The 20,604-nt window shown below is 41.0% G+C and overlaps 1 protein-coding gene across 1 annotated transcript in view; it reads left to right on the top strand.

The window, feature by feature from the left end:
- The first annotated feature begins 218 nt into the window (after nucleotides 1-218).
- The window catches only part of LOC140478972 (cilia- and flagella-associated protein 337-like), a 61,531-nt gene continuing 41,145 nt past the window's right edge, over nucleotides 219-20,604 (top strand). Inside the window, exons 1-5 of the mRNA XM_072572681.1 lie at nucleotides 219-448; nucleotides 6,523-6,710; nucleotides 9,824-10,264; nucleotides 13,704-13,880; nucleotides 15,955-16,129. Of these exons, the coding sequence (XP_072428782.1) occupies nucleotides 6,546-6,710; nucleotides 9,824-10,264; nucleotides 13,704-13,880; nucleotides 15,955-16,129 (958 nt within the window). The 5' untranslated portion in view covers nucleotides 219-448; nucleotides 6,523-6,545. The remainder of the gene's footprint in view (nucleotides 449-6,522; nucleotides 6,711-9,823; nucleotides 10,265-13,703; nucleotides 13,881-15,954; nucleotides 16,130-20,604) is intronic.

Raw genomic sequence — 20,604 nt, forward strand, 5'->3', positions numbered from 1 at the left:
AAGTAAGCATAAGTGAACCATCTAAAATCTTTCTGAAATTTTGAATTCTCCATTCACAGTGATGCATGGACTGGAATACCGGATTACTCTATGGCTAATTTTATATTGAAAGTTTATATCCAATTGTAATCATTGGCTGTAGGAGCGCTTTGTATGTGCGACGTTGAAGCGACAAATAACTATTCTTAGAGGTATTGCCACTGCCGTTCGAAATTATTTCATGCATCAGAGCTAAAGCAAAGACGCAATTAGCAGATAATTGTTTTAAATCTATGGTTCGCTGAATATGGAGTCCATTTCAGTGCATTGTCTGTCCCGCCCTGTTGAGTGATTGACTGTAGGGTCGGAGCTAAAGTGTGCGACTGGTTGCTCGGTAACTACATTCACCGAGTTTTGTGTGGAAAGTGAGGCCATTGCTGGAGCGTTTCAGTTTGCTGCAAGTTACCGGGTGAGTGAAATCTGCTCGATTCTAATGTGCAGAGAGCACCTGCAAATGTATGATCCCTTTGTGCTCTGAAGCCCTTTCCCCGCGTCTTATTCGCTGAACCACTTTCCCACAGGTTAACGATATCTGTTACATGCCATGTAAAAGGGAACTTTGTTTTTGTTTTTTCATCAAAATGTGCAGCTACCCGGAATTTGCAAATTGCTTTGGATGCGGATTTGCCAGTTAGAGTTTTATATGATGACCGGGGTTGGGGCAGAGTGAGTCCAGGGCCAAATACTTAGTAATTCTTAACCGCGACTTCTTAGAATTGCAAAGGCACAATACTGCGAATGTTGGAAATCTGAAATAACAGAAAATGCTCGAGGAGATTGTGGTAACATCACTAACTAGTAAACCAGGGTCACAACTCATGCTGTGGGGACAGGGGGCCAAGTAGCTGGTGGAATTTAAGATCCGGAATTGAAAGCTAGTCCACAAAATCTTATGGATTGCCATAAAATCCCAGCTGTGTCCGTAATGCGCTTTGGGGAGGGAATCGACAATCCTTATCCTAATCTGGCATACGGGTGACACCAGGCAGCAATTTGGTTGACTTTTAAATGCTGTCTGAAATAATTGAGCAGACCACTCGGTTCTATGAAACTACTGTGAAATTTCACAAAACCAAGGGAATGACTACTGCAAAATTCCGCAAAGTTCCTACTTATCACCCTTGTGCTAAAGTTGGGAACCTATCATAAAAGAGCCTGATGTTGTCATAACCGTACACATACTGACCAGGGCGCAACCATCGCCATCCCTGGTGTGTCCTATCCCACTGGCAGGAGACATGCCCTGGAGGTGGTAATTGGGAAGGAGTTGTTCAGGAATCCTCAACATGGAGTCCAGGTTCCATTCAGTGTCATGGCACCAGGGAAGGAAACCACCTGCTGATTACTATATACCACCTCTACTACATATTACTACATACACCCCTCATTCCAGCTACAGTTGATGAATCATTGTTGCTCCATGTTGAACGCCAATGGGAGGAAGCAGGGAGGGTAGAAAAGGCACAGAATGCACTCTGAGTGAGGGACAACTTTCTTGCTACCTACTGATCAACTGCTATGGTTGCTAGACTGGTCTACAGCAGGTGGTGAGGGAAAAACATATTTGACCTCATCTTCACCATTCTACCTGTCACAAATCCTTCTGTCCCTCCACAACATCTTCAGAAGAAGTAATATACCGCACAGTCCTTCTAGATACAAAATCCCAATCTTCACACTGAGGATGCCTTTCTTTCTGTGCAGCAATATCATTATGCTAAATGGGATAGATTTCAAATGCAGCTAGCAAATTAGAACTGGCTATCCCGGATAAACTGTGGGCAACTGACAACAATGGAAGTGTGTTCACTAACAATCTGTAAACTCATGGCCTGTAATATCCATCACTTTATCATTGCCGTCACGATGAGGTATCAACTCTGATTCAGTGAAGGGGATCATGCCTCGAGCAGGACCAGGCACACTCAGAAATGAAGTGTCATTGTGATGAAGCTTTAGCAAAGGACTATCTGCATTTCAACCAGCAGCAACAGCACAGGAAAGACATAGCTAAACAATTCCTTAGTCAACAGATCTGTTCTAAGCCCAGCAGTCTTGCACCACTAGTTGTGAATGATGACAGACAATTAAATAACTAACAGGAAGCAGAGGCTGTACAAAAAATGGGGAAGCCCAGCACTTCTGTGCATAAGATGAAGTATTTGCAACCAATGTCAGCCAGCAGTGCCGAATAGATGACCCACCTTAGCCTCTTCCTGAAGTCCCCACTGTCACAGATACCACTTTTTGGATAATTCAATTCACTGCACATAATAGTGACCAATGTCTTAAGATATTGGATATGGGCCCTGAAATATTCTGGCAATAGCACTGAAGACTTGTGTTCCAGAATTAGCTGTGGTCGTTATCCTGTCACCAAGTTACCATTTATTTATGCATGGAGAGTCCTTGGCATTGATCCAGCTCCCTCAGAGCCAGCTTTCAGAGTGAACAGAACCCCTGACATTCCTGTTTATATCTGTCAGCCAGGGTTCCCTAATTGGGACCAGATTAATAGTCCCAGTTGGAGAACTCAGTTTCTGAGATCCACCTGGCTGACCTCGCTATAACCACAACATCCTTCCCCCTCTGAGTCCAAGGACATGGGTTGGTTCTTTTTTTGGTAGATCCTTCTGGGGTGTTTAGCACCTGGTGAAGTTCCTCCCACCCTTTCTTGGGTATGGGTGGTGTGTAAAGCTCGGTATCTCCCTTCTTGCGTCCAGAGCATCAGTGAAGATATTCATCCTCCTCTTCAAGTGGCAAAGGTGCCGAGGCAGCAACATCTGCCACGCCCATCTCAGATTCTGAGTTATTCTCAACACTTGACGGAGAGGGAGAACCTACAGGCTCTGACAGATTTTCTGACTGTTCAAAGAAGCAGGGCACATTTGCAAGTTTGCAGCTTCCATACAGTCCACAAGCTTATTCAGGACTGTTGCACCTACTCAAACTTCATACATGGCTGGACCTGATCTCGCGTTGACCATGTCTCTTACCCATGAAGGACTATTCCCTTGTTTTCTACACCAAACTTCATCCTCTGAAGTAAATTGTCCCTCTTGCTTTGCAGAGTCTTATGTCCGACACATCCCTGATGCCGCTTAACCCTCCCCTCCCTAGGGTTCGGGACAATCTGATTTCACCAGGGACAGTATCTTCTCCCCATTAGCAACTTTACTGGAGCATGAGACCTGGTCAAATAATCAAATGGGAATCGGGACAGTTTAGTATCGACTGAAGCTGTTGGCTTGTTTCTTTAAGCCTGCCTTCAAAACTTGGATTGCTCTTTCTGCCAGACCATTAGACTTTAGGAAATATTCAAATTCCCTGCTGGTGAACAACAGTAAAATTATCTGTGACTAACACTTTCAGGAGTTTATGTATTGCGAAAGATGTGCACAGTTTTTCTATCATAATCCCCGTGTTTGATGAATGAACTCTATGTACGTCCAGCTATTTGAGTAACATTGAGCCTATGAAAGGCCCAGCATAGTCAACATGTGATCGAGTTCAGGCAGTCCACCTGGCTGACCTTGTTACAATCACTACAATACGATTGTTGGTAATCTCTCTGTGCATGGCAACAAGCCAACAATTCTCAGCAGCGCCCATATCCCTGTTTTACTAACCTTGCTGAAATCAAGGATTGCATCTATTGGGACTTCCATTCCTCGATTTCTGCTATGCCGAAGTTGGACAAGCTAATCATTCTTGGTGCTTTGTTACAACACAGGGTAAACCCCACCCCCGCTTAATTTAAGCCAGCAACACAGAAAAGATTTATCCCCTGCAGTAGAGGCCAAGAACTAGTTAAAGTAAAAAGTAACAACTTTATTTCTTAATGCATAACATAATAATTAACTAACAACTATTTACAACTCCTTTCTCTAACCTATTTTTTATTTTCCCCTTCTATAATACTAGTTTGATAAAACTCCCAATTAAGATTTACCAAATAATTCAAATTTCTAAACCAGCCAGCTGTCAAATCTTCTCTTTATATCTTCCTCTGTAGAATTGCTCTCCAATTCGGTGTTGATGTTTTTCTCTGTGCCAACTCCTTCTCTCGACAGGTACCTCTCAGAGAGTTCTGACTAGCAGCCTACATCCTACATTTTTTGGCAGTTCTCTCCCAATTATTCAATTTTCCCTGGTCTTATACACCCAAAGCATAGGATTGTGTCATTGGCTTTTAAAATTGTCAATATACTCAATTCAAACTTGATTGGAGGTTGGTATTTTGGGGTATAATTTAAACTAGTTGGCCAAATTCAAATTTGTTTTGTCATCTAAAGGCAACCCAGCTAATCTGGCTGTTCAACCAAATGTTACATTGTTAACATATTCAGAACACTGTGCTGTCAGATAGTTCTTCTAGCTTTTAACTCTTAAAGGTACAGTACCCCTTACACCTACATAACAGCCTTCACTTTGTGTTACATCCATATGAGTTAGGAACAACATGAAACAACTTGCCCCTTTAAGCCTGCCCTGCACTTCAATGAGGGCACTGATCTGATTACTGCACATTTCACCGGTCCCTGATATCCTTTTATCCCTTGCTTATCACCAATCTAGCTATCTCTACCTTAAAAATATTCAAGGACCCTGTTTCCACTGCCCTTTTGCGAAAGGGAGTTCCACAGACACATGACTCTCTGTGAGAGAAAAAAATCCTTATCTCTGACTTAAATGAACCAGTCTGACTCAAGGTTGGAATACAGACAGACTCTAACCTCATTGTCTGAGCTGAGATGTCACCGTTTTTTTAAAATCTGAAGTGATCTTGGGAATGTGAATTGAAAGAAGGTCTTGAATTTGCATATTAATGAATCGAAACCTGCAACCCATTCTAAGTTTGTTCAATACATTGCATCAGTTGCATGATACTTTGATCTTTTACTCTAAGTTCTGTGTCATATGATCCTGCCTCAGTACCTACCTGATGAAGGAGCAGCGCTCTGAAAGCTTGTACTTCCAAACAAACCTGTTCGACTACAACCTGGAGTTGTGTACTTTTTAACTTTGTTCACCCCAGTCCAACATTGGCTCCCCCACATGAATTGAACAGGGCTGCATGCTAGTGACCAACACTCTTCAGCATATCTTTCTCCATCATGCTGTCTGATGTCTTTTGTGGTATTGATCCTGGCATCAAAACCAGATACAGGTGTATTGTGTGAATGGGGAGCTGCTCAATCTGAAACAACTCCAGGCTCACACCAAGATCTCCCAATAATGTGCTTTACGATTTCTTATTCGGAATGACTGTGCTGTAGCCACAGATTCAGAGCTGGCGTGTTCATGTAGCACAGACCTTCTGGTGTATGCAGCAACGTCAGCTTTATGATCAGCACAAAGAAAACTGTAGTGACACTCTCCCTCCTTTAGGAAAATCCTATCTCAAGCCCAATGACCGGTCCATGACCAGAAATTGTCAGCAGTGGATAACACTTGGCTACACATTCTTTTGATCTGTCTTTGTTGATACACAATACATTCAAGAATTGCGAAAGAAGTGCAGTCTTTAGCAGTATTTAAACATCAATCTGAAAATGCAGAGGTGTAAGTCTGTCAAACTGAAAATCGATAAAGCAATAATCTTGCCCAGTCTGCTTTACACATGCGGCACCTGGACCAGAGTTATACTAAGAAACTCAAATGTCCTGAAGATCAGGTGGCAGGGCAAAACAGGGCAAAGTCTTTGAAGGGGTCAGCTGAGGTACTGTGTCAACCAACTGAATCATATTGAGACAGTTATAATTGAACATAGGTGGGCATGTTGCCAGAATGTCTGACTTTCACTTCTATAGCATCTTGAGTCTAGAGTGCGTTCTCATGGTGTTTGCGCAGAGCTCCTCAAGGACACTCTGAGAACTTGTCTTTGGAGGTTTGATGATGACTTCAAATCCAAGGAGAAGCTTAGCCTGGATCTTTGCATCTGGTACAACCAAATAAAGGACAGTAAGCTCTCCTTTGAAAGAAAATGTACATTAGAAGCAGAAATAAAACTCAAGCAGAGCAGATCATAAGCTGGCAAACCTTCCAAACCCAATTGTCTACAATATGTTGGCCTATTTGCAGGAGAGCCTTCCAAGCACATGCTAGTACTAGCAGTCACCTAGGTACCCAGGGGGACCCCATTAAGCACCTCAGATGGTGAACAGCAACTAGCTTTTGCATTTTATGCTGATTGGACTTCAAATTGTGCTGAATCTGCTGGCAAATCATGAGTAGACAGGCAGGTGGCTGGAAGAACACAGCAAGCCAGGCAGCATCAGGAGGTGGAGAAGTCGACGTTTCGGGTGAACCCTTCTTCAGGACTCAGAGTACCAGGATTTCCGGTGCCTTCTCCCAAAAGGACATCAAAGGGGGCACAAGCCCATTGAATTTAGATAATTCTAGATTATGATTATTCATGATCAGTGAAAATCAGGTATGCATTTCATGAACGTAACATGATGTCTATTTTTCTGTTAAAAGCTGACTGCAGTGAATCTTGAAGAATGTCAGCTCAATTGCGGGCTAGGTCTACGAACACTGAAGATGAGCTGGAATTTGGAACACTTGATTCAAGTTCTGATAAAATGGAAACATTTAAAAAAGTTCCGGATCAGCTAGAAAACCGACTCAGTGTCAAAGATATAATGAAAATACAGAAGGCTTTCATGGTAGGTTTATACAGTTATGCTGCATATTGGCCCTGAAGTTAATAATCAATTTTATAATCAACTGGATTATGTGCATGTCCAGAGTAACTCATTAGAGCTATGTGCAAAGTGTATCTAATTTTTGTATCATGTATGTTTTTGCATGGAGGCAAATAAGTTGATTGATGGAATCATGATGTAGATAACAATGAGTTTCATTTTTGTTGTGCTTCTGTATATAAAAAAAACAGAATTTTAAAATGTTTCACACAATCTGGTCTCCACATAGTCAGAGATGGTACATACCCTGGAGAATGCACAGAGGGTTCAAGTTGATAAACAGTAATTGCCTGAGAACATGAGAATGTAGACAATTACCTGGCATCTGAAACCTTCTGAAAAAATCCACAGCCCTGTATTAAAGTTGAAGACCTCAGAGGGTCAGGACTGATTTATAGTTATAGTCATTAGCTAAGACCTCCTGACTCCCCAAAGCTACATGGCACAAGTCAGGAGTATGATGGACTACATTCCAACAGCACTCAAGAAGTTTGACACCATCCAGGACAAAGCAGCCCGCTTTGGCACTATATACACAAGCATCCACTCCTTCCACCACCGACACTCGGTAGCAGCAGTGTGTCCTATCCATAAGACACACTGCAGAAATCCTCATATAACACCTTCCAAACCTGCAAAGCCTTCCATTTAGAAGTACAAGGCAGAAGAAAAATGGGAACACCACTATTTTCATGTTCCCCTCTAAGCCACTCACCAGCTTGACTTGGAAATATATCGCAATTCCTTCACAGTTGCTGGGTCAAAATGTTTCGACCCCACCTCACCTCGGATTTGGACCTGACTTGATGCTATTGCCCACTCCTTGGTTCATCATCCTCACTCATCTTGTCTGGACCTGACTTGATTCCATTCCATTCCTCCATCCCAAAACCACAGACCCAACCAGACATGACCTAATAGCCCACAGCTCCCATCTATTTCGACCTACCCTAAACACTCACTTGTCAATCTACTGCCACTATACCTGGCACCTTATCCCTCACTCAATGGGCACCCTAACTCCCACCCACCTGCCATTCTACACCCTCTCCCACTTATTTTGCACATTGAATTTCTCTCAGCATCTGTTAAAATGACTTAGGCCCTTTAAAACTTGGAACATGGCAACTCATGATGATAAAATCGGGCTTAGTTTCAATTCCAATCCCCTCTACTGCTGGCTGCGTTGATTCCTGGCCTGGACAATGACTTTACTTGGGATGGCTCCTAGTGTGGACATCACATGAGTACTCCTCAAAGGATGAGAATGTATACTTTTGTCTGATTAGGTTTGGGAATAGAGTTTTTGACCCAGATCAGAAGATTATGGAATCCCTACAGTGTGGAAGTAGGCCAGTTGGCCCATTGAGTCCAGGCTGACCCTCTGAAGATCATCCCACCCAGACACACCTCCTACCCTATCTCAGTAATCCTGCATTTCCCATGGCCAATACACCTAACCTGCACATTTTTGGACTGCGGGAGGAAACTGGAGCACTCAGAGGAAATCCACACAGACATGGGGAGAATGTGCAAAGTGTAACAGACAGTTGCCCAAGAGTGGAATCGAACCTGGGTTCTTGGCTCTGTGAGGTAGCAACGCTAACCACTGAGCCACTGTATTTCCCCATCTGATCCAATAAGCTATGTCAGGGAGAAGGCAGGAAAATGGGATTGAGGAACATATCAGTCATGATCGAGTAGTGGAGGAGACTTAATAGGCCAAATGCTCTAATTCTGCTCCTATACTTACAGTCTTATGATGTTATCGTCATAACTCTAATGGCAGGAGTGGACTCGGATCTACCGTATATACTCATGTATAGGTTGAATTTTGAAGACAACTTTTAAACTGAAATTAAGGGTTGACTTATACATGAGATATTGTTTTTGAGGGATAGAAACTCATGCTGTAGTTCGAAATACTGTATTATTAGCAGAAGTCGATTTGACCACACATCTAATCCCATTAAAAGAAGAATCCTAAATAGTTACTGAATCCTAATCTTCTACTGAAAATGTGTTGCTGGAAAAGCGTAGCAGGTCAGGCAGCATCCAAAGAGCAGGAGAATCGACGTTTCGGGCATGAGCCCTTCCTAATCTTCTACTGTCTATCTTCCTGCTGGGTCTGAGTCAGGAACACAAACATTCCTCAATTTGCTACATTCTCTGATACAGTACACGGAGTTCCGTAGTCAATTAATGTTCATGTGTATTTCTGTTTGTTATTTATGGAAAATTAACACTGAATCTGGAAAGGACAAATTAAGGAAATGGAATTTTTAAATAAGTTTTGGAGGAGGAGACAATGCTGTGCAGATACTTGAAAGACGTTGCCCCTAGATGCTGCCAGTAGAGAGTGCGAACATGGAAGGGGAAAATGCAAAGAGAACTAGAGACAAAGGAATATAATATTAGAAACATATAAGTGGAGAAGACTGATCTGTTGAGGGGAAGTGAAAGTGACTGCCCTTGGCATCAAGACTGCATTTGAGGGCATTTATCTATATCCACATAAATAGGAAGATAAAATTTAGGGTTCACAGTTTATCTGTGGAATGACACATTTAATTATAAAATGTTCTTGAGGGTCTGCTTGGATAATATGCTTACTGGCAATATGACACTCAAAACTACTGTAACTCCAGTTCATTTCTGTAAATTTATTAAAGTCAATGCTTGTTAAGATTGAATTGTGCTGAAGCAGTGATTTTTTAATACAGTTTTATCCCTGTGGTCATTCGAGACCAAATTCTATTTTTTCTATTTATGATAATGCTTATCGTCTCACTGTGTGGAAAATATAGATTGTACTTCAAAAAATAAACTTAGTTGCAGTGTTCATTAATTTGTATTTATTTGTATTTGTATTTATAAAATGCGAATGACATAATGACCGGTTTTCAATTCCCAGTCCACACAACATTGAAATTGCTTTAATGTTTGTGTACTGCTCATTAAGTAGTACTTTGAAATGCAATGTAAATAGTGTGTAATTGTCATTGACTTAAAATGATTGTATCCATGTCTAATTGTAAAGACTTTGCTTCATTTTATATCATTTTCACTTATAGACACCAAATTTTGAAGAATTTGTTGCACTTAATAGGAAGAGCTTTATTGACAATATGTTCATAGCTCTTGGATATGGCATTGAAGAAGAGTATGGAGATCTGTTTGACAGAATTGACGTAGCGCGAGATGGCTTTGTTGACTGGAACAAAGTGACAACATTCATGCTGTTAGAACTTTACGAAAACGACGAGAGAACAAAATCATCACTTGTTCCTCAGTGGAAAGAAATCAAATTTCTTCCAGCCCACCATAAGGAACCTATTCAAAGTATAGTCTACCTGAAGAATTCACATCGCTACCTGAGTTTGAGTAAGGAAGGTTGGATGAATGTTTGGGGTGAGAATTTGAAGCTACAGCAAACTCTACGAGTTGCCACAGATTCCGTAAGATTGCGGGATCTCTGGGTTACAAGTATGGTCTCCATGACAAATGTAAATAAGGTAGGATTTCACTTCTGGAATTCTATGCTATATTTCAATCAGTTCAGTAGGCAGGTAAGTCAGCCACACTCAGGAATTTTTTGAAGCTTCAAGCAGTCCCCACTAGTATTATCAGTAATATTAGGCTCCAACACGACTGAGTCTGACTGTCTCCATGGACAGAATGATGGAACCAGCAGAATGCTCAATGGCTACCAAAATGCTTCTTAAATATATGTTTGTATAAGATTTTACTCTAATATAACTGCTTCTGATTTAGATACCTCTGATTTAACATACAATTTAAAAAACATTAATTTCAGCAGTATTTATTCATCCTTAAGCAGGTACTAAATCATTACACAGTGTGAGCAGGGTCCACTATCCCTCCTTCACATTCTTGACGTTTCTCCTCCAGCTCAGTGGGATTGTTGCAAATCATTTCGTTCTCACCTATCATCAAAGAATTTCTTGCTATAGCTTCCCAATTTGCTGTTATTTTTTGAGTCACCCAATGATTTGTTCTTTTCCTGTTTGTTGTTATATACTAGCCCTAGGAGATATTGTTTGTAGACATAGGGATGAATCATGCATATTTTGGCGATGTGTCAATTTTGGGGAGTTTCATGTAGGTTTCCTAATGTGAGCCCTGGTGAATTAGCTCATGCAAATCTCCACTGCTCACTTGTTGGTTATCCATCCTGTCTCCACAGTACCACTCTTGTGCATGTTTGTGGCTAACAGGGACAAGGATGCTTATTTATGTCATGCATACCATATTTAAATCTGAACTGCATCATTTTAAACACTGCAAGCCAGGAACTGCACTTACAGAGGGGGTGTACAATTAGAAAGGAATGGCTGAGGCAGGGATGGTGGAACTCCACTTGTTCAACAGGGACCTGTGGGTCAGATAGTGCAAAGGAGGGCCCCAGGACAAAGGAGACCATGGCATACTGTCAGCCTGGTCTGAAGTAACCAACCAGGTCAGTGCGATGTCAGTGGTCTGAACGAACATACAACAATGCTGAAAAGTGATTAATGGCCTTCTCCACAGACAGGATGGTGGATCCAGCAGAATGCTCAATGGCTTCCAGAAACGTACACACCTCAACCACACCCCAGGTAGCTCTTCCTCTCAGGGATATGGAGTGGTGTCAGTCACATACATGGCGAAAGTGAATACTGCAGATGCTGGAGATCAGAGTCAAGAGTGTGGTGCTGGAAAAGCACAGCACGTCAGGCAGCATCCGTGGAGCAGGAAAAACCCTTCCTGATGAAGCGCTCTTGCCCGAAACGTCGATTTTCCTACTCCACAGATGCTACCTGGTCCGCTGTGCTTTTCCAGCACCACACTTTTGACCCCAGTCACATACATGCCCTGCAATGTCTCCTCACAGTACACTCCAGTGTTGCCCATCCTCTGCACCTCCAGTTTGCCCTTTGACAAATCCAACCCTGTGGATGTTGTATCAAATGTATGGCATGCCTGCAGCTGTCAGTATGTCTGGATCCTCCAGCTACAAACGTCTCTGGGAACTTCCGCCTGAGTTTTTAAGACTAACCAGCTCCACTCTCAGGCTCCACCCCAGCTGAAGAACCCAGGACTGCACCTAGGTGTAGTGGGAGAATAAGGGAAAATCAAACCTTCTGATGGCACTTAGGTGATGTGGGTGACAATTCATTATAAATAGGATATCACATCTGTAAATTTATACTTTAGATCATGACCTTGCTAATCGACTGTCATTTTAGCAGTAGGACTAAACTCAAATGACTGAAGCTAATCTTCCTTAATAACATCCTCTGTTAAAACCCTGTCTGAAGGAATGCTACTCTGTCCTTAACACCCATTGAGTATGTTATCATTCTTCAATGTGGAAACATCAGATGTTGTGAAGTCTTCAAATGACTGTTCACTTTTATTATGCAACAGGAAAAGTGAAGGGAAAAAAACAACTAAAATGGCTGCATGTGTTTTTGGGTCTAAACAGGGGTTGCTTGTCTTTGGAGCTTTTGATGCAAAACCAGTTGTGCCTGCAATGGCTCTTCAAATGAGTATTGAGCAACTTGCTAAAGTTTCCTCGAAAGAGCCTTTTAAACCTGTGATTACTCTCTGATGGTGGGACAAGGCAGTAGACATATGGAAAGCCAGCTTCACTTGAAATAGTGCTATTTCTTCACCATTTTTGTGTCAGAAGTCTGGAACTTCCTAATAAGACTATGGTGTACCGACAATGTCAGTTCAAGATGGTGGCTAACCACCTCCACCTCTGGAAAGTTTTGCAGTAGGTAATAACTCTTTGGCTTTGCCATTGATGCTTACACCTTAATAAAGATCGGAATGGCCAAAGCAATTGCCCTGAATACGTGATTAGCTCCTGAGAAACCTTAATCAGTTCTGATCATTTGCTTGTGCTTTATTTCTCTCTGTCACATTAGTTTGCACTGAAGCAACCTAGAAGAACCTTTCCTTTCAGGTGAATATGAAGCCTGTATAATTTTTTTAAATGTTCTAGAATGCTGTCAAATGTCTTCTTTCTTGCTACCAATTCCATCTCCCCTCTCTAGCCACTGTCTGCAGCTCAACCAAACATTTTGCAACCCCAGTGCCCCATTTCAAGATGAGTTGTGCTTCTGACCCTGTAGCTCCTTCTTCACCAAAACCTCGGACTCCCATCTCCTCCGTTGTCTCATCTCATCTTTTGCTGGAGCCTGCGTTAATATTTTTTGTTGACCCATGGTCTCTTGCACCTCCCTATTGAATCTTTTCTGTACCTTCCCCACTGCCTTCCAATTTCTATAAAAATATCATACACCCAAAACAATATTTTAAGCCTTTTTATGACTTTTAATGCCTTTTGATTAGCATCACCTATGTTTGCTTCCAGAGGATGCACATTTTAAGAATTTAGTAATCACTTTAACTAGTTTCATTAACTTGTCATTCCAATTTTAAATATTTATGTGTCAACCCCACATTACTTGGAGCATGAATGGCTGCATGCAACAGGCTGCTATGTTTGCTTGAAGACTAGAAGTAATTGCATGTCAAAAATACAATTATTTGCATTAGTTCCAGATGTAACATAATTGTTCAACTCTGTATCAAGTTTTGAAACTCTGATTAAGTAGAGTCATAGAGTTACAGAGTCATATGGCATGGAAGCAGACTCTTTGGTCCAACCAGTCCATGGCGAACATAATCCCAAACTAGTCCCTCCTGCCTGCATCTGGACCATATCCCAATAGGAATACATAAATTCCTATTCATGTATCTATCTAAGTGTCTTTAAAACATTGTAACTGTGCCTGCACCCACCACTTCCTCAGGGAGTTCATTCCACACATGAATGACCCTCTGTGTAAAAATTGAGCCTCTCATGTCTTTCTGAAATCTGACTCCTCTTACCTTAATGCAGCAAAAAATAACAATTTTCTGTGTTCATTTTTTTTAAAGGTGGCAGTTGCATTTACAAGTAAGGAGATTTGCTTTTATGACCTTAATTCCAAAGATGAATTTTTCTGTCAATATAAACTTCATGGAATATGCAACACTCTGATTTCCATGCACTATTGGTTTAACCCAAAAGATGGAAATGAAGCAGTTCTCACCTTTGGTGACGTTTGTGGGGAGGTAATTTATGATAATCACAAAAATAAATTCTGGGAATTTTGCATTATCTTAAGTGTAATGATCAATTAACTCAAGTCAATACAGTGTGAACATTTCAAAGTGTATGTTTGTTTATGATTATCTTATCATGGGACCTTATTTACATCCATTTGAATTTCATTAATCTAAAAGAAATATTGCTGCATAGAAACACAAAGACAAAATGTAGCGACAGTTGTGTCATATAAAGATTGGGACAAAAATCACACATCCTGATGCTGTCCAGTGCCTGGGCACTGTTTGTACACTGCAGCATCATCCTCAACCTGAACATTGGTTATTAGGCCCCTTCCCCCTCTGGGCCCATCTTGGGCCCGACCACCAAGTAATGTCACACTTCAGGCTGTTATCATATTAACTCAATTGAAATTCCTGACTTTATATATATAAAATCCATGAGTATAATCGATTTAGTAAATTTATTTTAAGCTTACTGCTGTTTATTAGTTTTGATTTCTTCAGCACTACAGGTCACTGTGCCCCAGCCACCATTTCTCCAGTTCACTCTGATTCCCTTTTCAACATAAATACAGTTTTATTTTATCCAGTCAAGATTGTGAATGTTCACTTTATTCATCAGTTCAAAATCAAAATTTGAGGAAAAACTGAATTTTAGCAAATGGGACATTAGTTTGAGAAGAAGTACAGGTAGTTCTTCTGTAACACGATGGTTGTGTTCTTGTGCAGCCCCGCATAACAGAAAAATTGCTCTTTAGCAACAGTGTTTAAAGTGTTGGCGATGTACTCACGTTACAGCCAACAGATTTTAAAAGTTTATGCTCTCAATACAGTGTCCCCAAATCATCAATTGTGTTACAGAGAATTCGTGATAAGAAAGCACGCGTTATAGCAGAATGAGCTGTAGTCTTAACAAGTCTGTGGTCTTTTCAACCACTCATTTTCAATATTGGTAAGCAGCAGGTTGCAACCATCTCAGTACTGGGATTAAGGATTCTAGCTGCATTTTTATCTAGGTGTTTGAGTTTTCATATATATGCCTGAGTACAGAGTAATGCAAAACCAGCAGTAAATCTCAATGATGCCAGCCTGCACCACTTCAAAGATATACCAGTTTTAATGAAGTACCTATAGTGTAAAACAGACATTACTATCTTTTTTGTATATAATTAACATGAAAATGTAATTTTCTCTATTATCATGTTGTTTCTCAAGTTAGTTATCCTCTATTCAATTACGTTCATCATCTTGACGTTTGAATGACATTCAACTATTTACAAGCCATGCAAATATTTTAAAACATTTAAAATATTTTAAATTCTAGTTTACTTTTTTTAACTTCATATTGATGTGTCATGTATGGTATAACTCTGGGGAAATACAATTAGGCAAGGAATATGCACTTATCTTAAGTAGTTTGTTAGCTCAAAGTTCATTAGTTTTACTGCATCTGTCATTGTAGAATTGTGTAAAGGGTATTTTATAGAATCTTTATGATATCCAACTAATGTTTCATCTTTGAAGTGTTCTTTGAAGAGCCAGTTGTCTTCTTATATTTAATAATGTCAGAAACTATCCAGTCTTTAGTTATCAGGGAGTAGAACTCCTTCTCTCAATACACAAAGCTCCAATTAATTTGGCTACACAAAACAACAGTCAGTACGCTATGTAAACTGGGACTGTCGTCCTGCATTGTTTTGAAAGGAACCATGCATTACGTAACTGGGTTCAAATATAGTACACAATACAAAAGAGAACACTTTTAAAAAACGAAGCATCAACAATTCAATGAGATACGTTATAGAAAATTGCATCATAAGTGAAAAAGTGAAACTCGTTGATTTTCTAAACTGAGTAAATGATAACGGACAATGTGATCTTCGATAAGAATCTGTTTTGTTTTTGTTATAGTAGTTTCAATGAGTTGTGTTACAGATTCAGGGAGATTTCTAATAATTCTTGTATTATTGAACCTTTGTGGTCATCTTCCCAGTGATTCTTGTCTTCCCTACACCAAATGTTAAAACTTTTACCAGTACATTGTGGAAAATGTATAATGCCTTTTTCGCTCTTGCAGGTCAATGCTATTTGCTTTATCACAGCATTAATTTCACTTTTCGAAAGACAAACCAATTCAACAGATGAGCAAGAGGCCACTGTAGCTATTACTTGGCAAGAGTTGGTTAAAGGAAACCACAAATGCTGTTTCACTTTACAACACAAAGAGCACAATAAAGAATGGGTCAGACAAGGTATATAGACTTTGGCACATTTCCACAATCCAGGCTAAATTGTACTAGTTTTATGATGTGAAGATGTAGTTCATGTTTTCATTCAAACTATTTGCATCATTACAAACATAAACATAGAACATAGAAGAATACAGCGCAGTACAGGCCCTTCGGCCCTCGATGTTGCGCCGATCAAAGCCCACCTAACCTACCCTAACCCACTATCCTCCATATACCTATCCAATGCCTGCTTAAATACCCATAAAGAGGGAGAGTCCACCACTGCTACTGGCAGGGCATTCCATGAACTTACGACTCGCTGAGTGAAGAACCTACCCCTAACATCAGTCCTATATCTACCCCCCCTTAATTTAAAGCTATGCCCCCTTGTAATAGCTGACTCCATACGTGGAAAAAGGTTCTCACTGTCAATCCTATCTAACCCCCTAATCATCTTGTACACCTCTATCAAGTCACCCCTAAACCTTCTTTTCTCCAATGAAAACAACCCCAAGTGCCTCAGCCTTTCCTCATAGGATCTTCCTACCATACCAGGCAACATCCTGGTAAACTTCCTCTGCACCCGTTCCAGTGCCTCCACATCCTTCCTATAGTATGGCGACCAAAACTGCACACAATATTCCAGATGCGGCCGCACCAGAGTCTTATACAACTGCAGCATGACCTCAGGACTCCGGAACTCAATTCCTCTACCAATAAAAGCCAGTACGCCATATGCCTTCTTCACTGCACTATTTACCTGGGTGGCAACTTTCAGAGATCTGTGTACGTGGACACCAAGATCCCTCTGCTCTTCCACACTACCAAGTATCCGACCATTAGCCCAGTACCCCATCTTTTTGTTACTCTTACCAAAGTGAATCACCTCACACTTAGCTACATTGAACTCCATTTGCCACCTTTCTGCCCAGCTCTGCAGCTTCTCTATATCCCGCTGTAACCTGCCACATCCTTCCTCACTGTCTACAACTCCTCCGACTTTCGTATCGTCCGCAAACTTGCTCACCCAACCTTCTAACCCTTCCTCCAGGTCATTTATAAAAATGACAAACAGCAATGGTCCCAAAACAGATCTTTGCGGAACACCGCTAGTGACGGCACTCCAAGATGAACCTTTGCCATCAACTACTACCCTCTGTCTTCTTCCAGCCAGCCGATTCCTAATCCAAACCTCCAACTCACCCTCAATGCCATAAAGTTGCCCATGAACCAACACCATCAAATGGACGTTTTCCCCTTGATTGAAGAATATCCCTTTATATCTTAAAAAGTGTCAATCTGTTGCAGTTTTATTAATGCAGCTGAAAATGAGTGCATCATCATAGAAGCATTTTTAGTAAGAGTGGCTAGTCTATCCAAAGCAACCTGAAGTGAAATTCTAAAAGTGAGTTAAACAAAAATATATCAATCTATTTTGCATTTGCATTGATGTGGACAGGTCAGGTATTTAGTACATTATTGATGAGCATTAACTGTGTTCGAAAATCTTGGGTCTTTTGCAATGGTTTGGCTAATTGCAGGTGAATTCACTGGAAAAACCCAACCCACAATCTAGTGAGAACTCTGCTCAGAGTTGATGGTCACAAAATTATATTGCATAACATCTATATATTCAGCTCTGTCGTATCATTTTGCTCATATGTGCACAATTCTAGAGTGGCATTTTTGGTCAGATTGTTAGAGTAGCCATTTGGCATATGCTCACCACACATATGTGGAGTTGGCACTTTAACCTTACACCTGAGCATGGCCATAATACTCCAAGTTTCAAACAACTCGGGGTTGGTACCAGATGAGTTGAGAGTTGTAATATTATACTTTGCCAAAAAATGATAGTGAAGAATCATCTAACAACTACAGTTTTCTCTCAGTGGTAGGGATGCTTTGAAAAATGATATTTTGGGACAAAGTATGTAGTAATTTGGAAAAAACTGCTAAACCTTGTTCAAATGCATCATCAAAGTCATTTTATACTGCTCTGGCAACAGTCATGATGTTATTATTCCACTCCAGACCTCTGCATCATCAGTATTAAAGCTCAGTTGTTGGGCACTAAGAATTACCAATTCACCTCCTGTCATTGAACAGATCGTTGGAGTGCTTAAACAGCCCTTTCTTTGCCTCTACTGCAGTGGTGGTACCCTGCACTGCTCTCTACAACACAGCACAGAATTGATCATGGTATGCTGCCTCATATCAGCATCAGGAAGGCACAGTTTCCTGTTCAACAGTCTCATATCTTGCCTTGCCTTGGAGTCTATTGTCTTTTGTTGGATTAGGATTAAGGTTAGGGTTGAGATTATAGGAATAGATGCTACAAGAAATGAAAACAAAGCAAATTGTTATTTAATGGAGTGACTTTCTGAAGCTAAAGTTAGAACACAGTTGACTGGGAGCTATTGTTTGGCTCATGATTTACTCACTTGGGAATGTCTAATGTTGATATTAGGGAATAAAAAAAGCATAAAATGTTCAATGTAAATGTAAAAGTATTGCCTGCATATAAAACTCTAGTTTTAAAAACCAAAGCGAATAATTCATCTCAACCTCTGCCTGAAGTTCCAATTATTACCAATGACAGACCTCAGCCAATTTTATTTATGTCACGTTATCAAGAAACAACTCATCAAAGCTATGAGTTCTGACTATATCCAGGTGTATTATTTGAAAACCTGTGCTTCAGGGCTAACTGTATCCCTGTGTGGTTGGGGTTGTGGTGAGACCTGTCCCCTGTTTAGAGTCTTTACTAGACAATAGAAGGTTGTTGTTGGAGGCCAATCATCACATCCCTGGGACATAACAGAAGTTCCTCAAAATCCTTCACCCAGTCATTTTCAGTTGTGTCGTCAATGACTGTTCTTTGAACATAAGGTCAGAAGTAGCATACTTGTTGATAAACATACAGCGTATAAGAGCTTTGCAACTTCTCACATACTACAGCAGTCCATGCCAGAGTGCAGCAAAGCCTAATATCATTCAGGTAATTGGCATGTAACTTCTGTGCCACACAAATACCAGTAATGAGAGCTCCAAAATGAGAGAATCTAGCCATATCTCCTTAGTGTTCAACGGTTTTGCCATTACTAAATTCTACCACCAGCAGCATCCTGGGATTTGTAATTGATCAGAAACTTAACTGGAAAGATTTGGCAAAACAAATAGGTCAAAGGCTGGGAATTCTGTGTGAGTAAGTCATTTCCACATTCCTCAATGCCTGTCTACCATCTATAAGGTAGAAGTTAACATTGTGATGGAATAATCTGTTCTTGTCTGGATAAGCACAGCTCCAACAATTCACAAGAAGCTCAATCATCCAAGGTAAGAAAGCCCCACATGATCAGTACTTTACCCACCACTCGAAACATTCACTGCCTTCACCTCCAATGCACAGTGTGTACAATCTGCAACAAAAACAGAAATTGCTGGAAAAGCTCAGCAGATCTGGCAACAACTGAGCAGAAATCAGAGTTAACGCTTCAGGTTCAGTGATCCCTCCTCAGAACTGATGCCAGCTAGGAAAATGTTGGTTTTTGTGCAGAAGATAGGGTAGGGTGAGAGGGTAAGGAGTGAGCGATTGGTGGGGTTAGAGCCCAAAGAGAGAGAACAGTTGGACAGAAAAAGGAGTGGATAAAGATCAGGGCGAGGAGGGTGAATAGCTGTTAATGGAGACTGTTAGTGGCTAACAGTAGGTTATATGTAGTAGCAGAGTAGTGTCGTAAGGTTTGGTGGGGTGGGGTGGGGACTGGGGCTGGGACATAGGAGAGTTCAAGCCCTGAAGTCATTGAACTTGATTTGAGTCCTAAAGGCTGCAGGGATCCCAAGCAGAAAATGAAATGTTCTTCCAGCTTACACTGAGCTTCACTAGAGGACTGCAGCAAACCAGGGAAAAGGGTGGTGTGTTGAAGTGCTAGACCTGCTGAGCTTTTCCAGCAGCTTCTGTTTTTGTTTCTGATTTACAGCATCCGCAGTTCTTTCGGTTTGTACAATATACAAGATGCATTGCAGCAACTCACCAAGGTTCATTTGGGAGAGCCTTCCAAATCCATGACAGCCACCCAAAAGAGTATGTTACTACCGTCACAGACTTCATTAGTAGGTGTGTAGAAGGCTGTGTGCCGAAGAACTTAATCTGAATGCTCCTCAACTGGAAATGATGGATGACCTGGGAGATCTACTCCCTACTGAAGTCCAGGTCTGAGGCATTCAAGTCGGGCAATCCTGACCTATATAGGAAATTCAGGTCTGACCCCAGTAAGGTCACCAGCGATGCCAAGAGGCAATTTCAAAGTAAACTTGAGACCCAAACTAACCACACAGAAACCCATCATTTGTGTCAAGGCTTACACAACCTAACAAGTTACAAAGCAAAATCAAACAGATCGTTAGGCAACAACACACCTTGAACTGAAAAGCTCAACAAATTCTATGCTTGCTTTGAACAGAAGGTCAGTGAAACAATGTCACCTATCCCAAAA

Source organism: Chiloscyllium punctatum, chromosome 6, assembly GCF_047496795.1.
Source record: "Chiloscyllium punctatum isolate Juve2018m chromosome 6, sChiPun1.3, whole genome shotgun sequence".
NCBI lineage: Eukaryota > Metazoa > Chordata > Chondrichthyes > Orectolobiformes > Hemiscylliidae > Chiloscyllium > Chiloscyllium punctatum.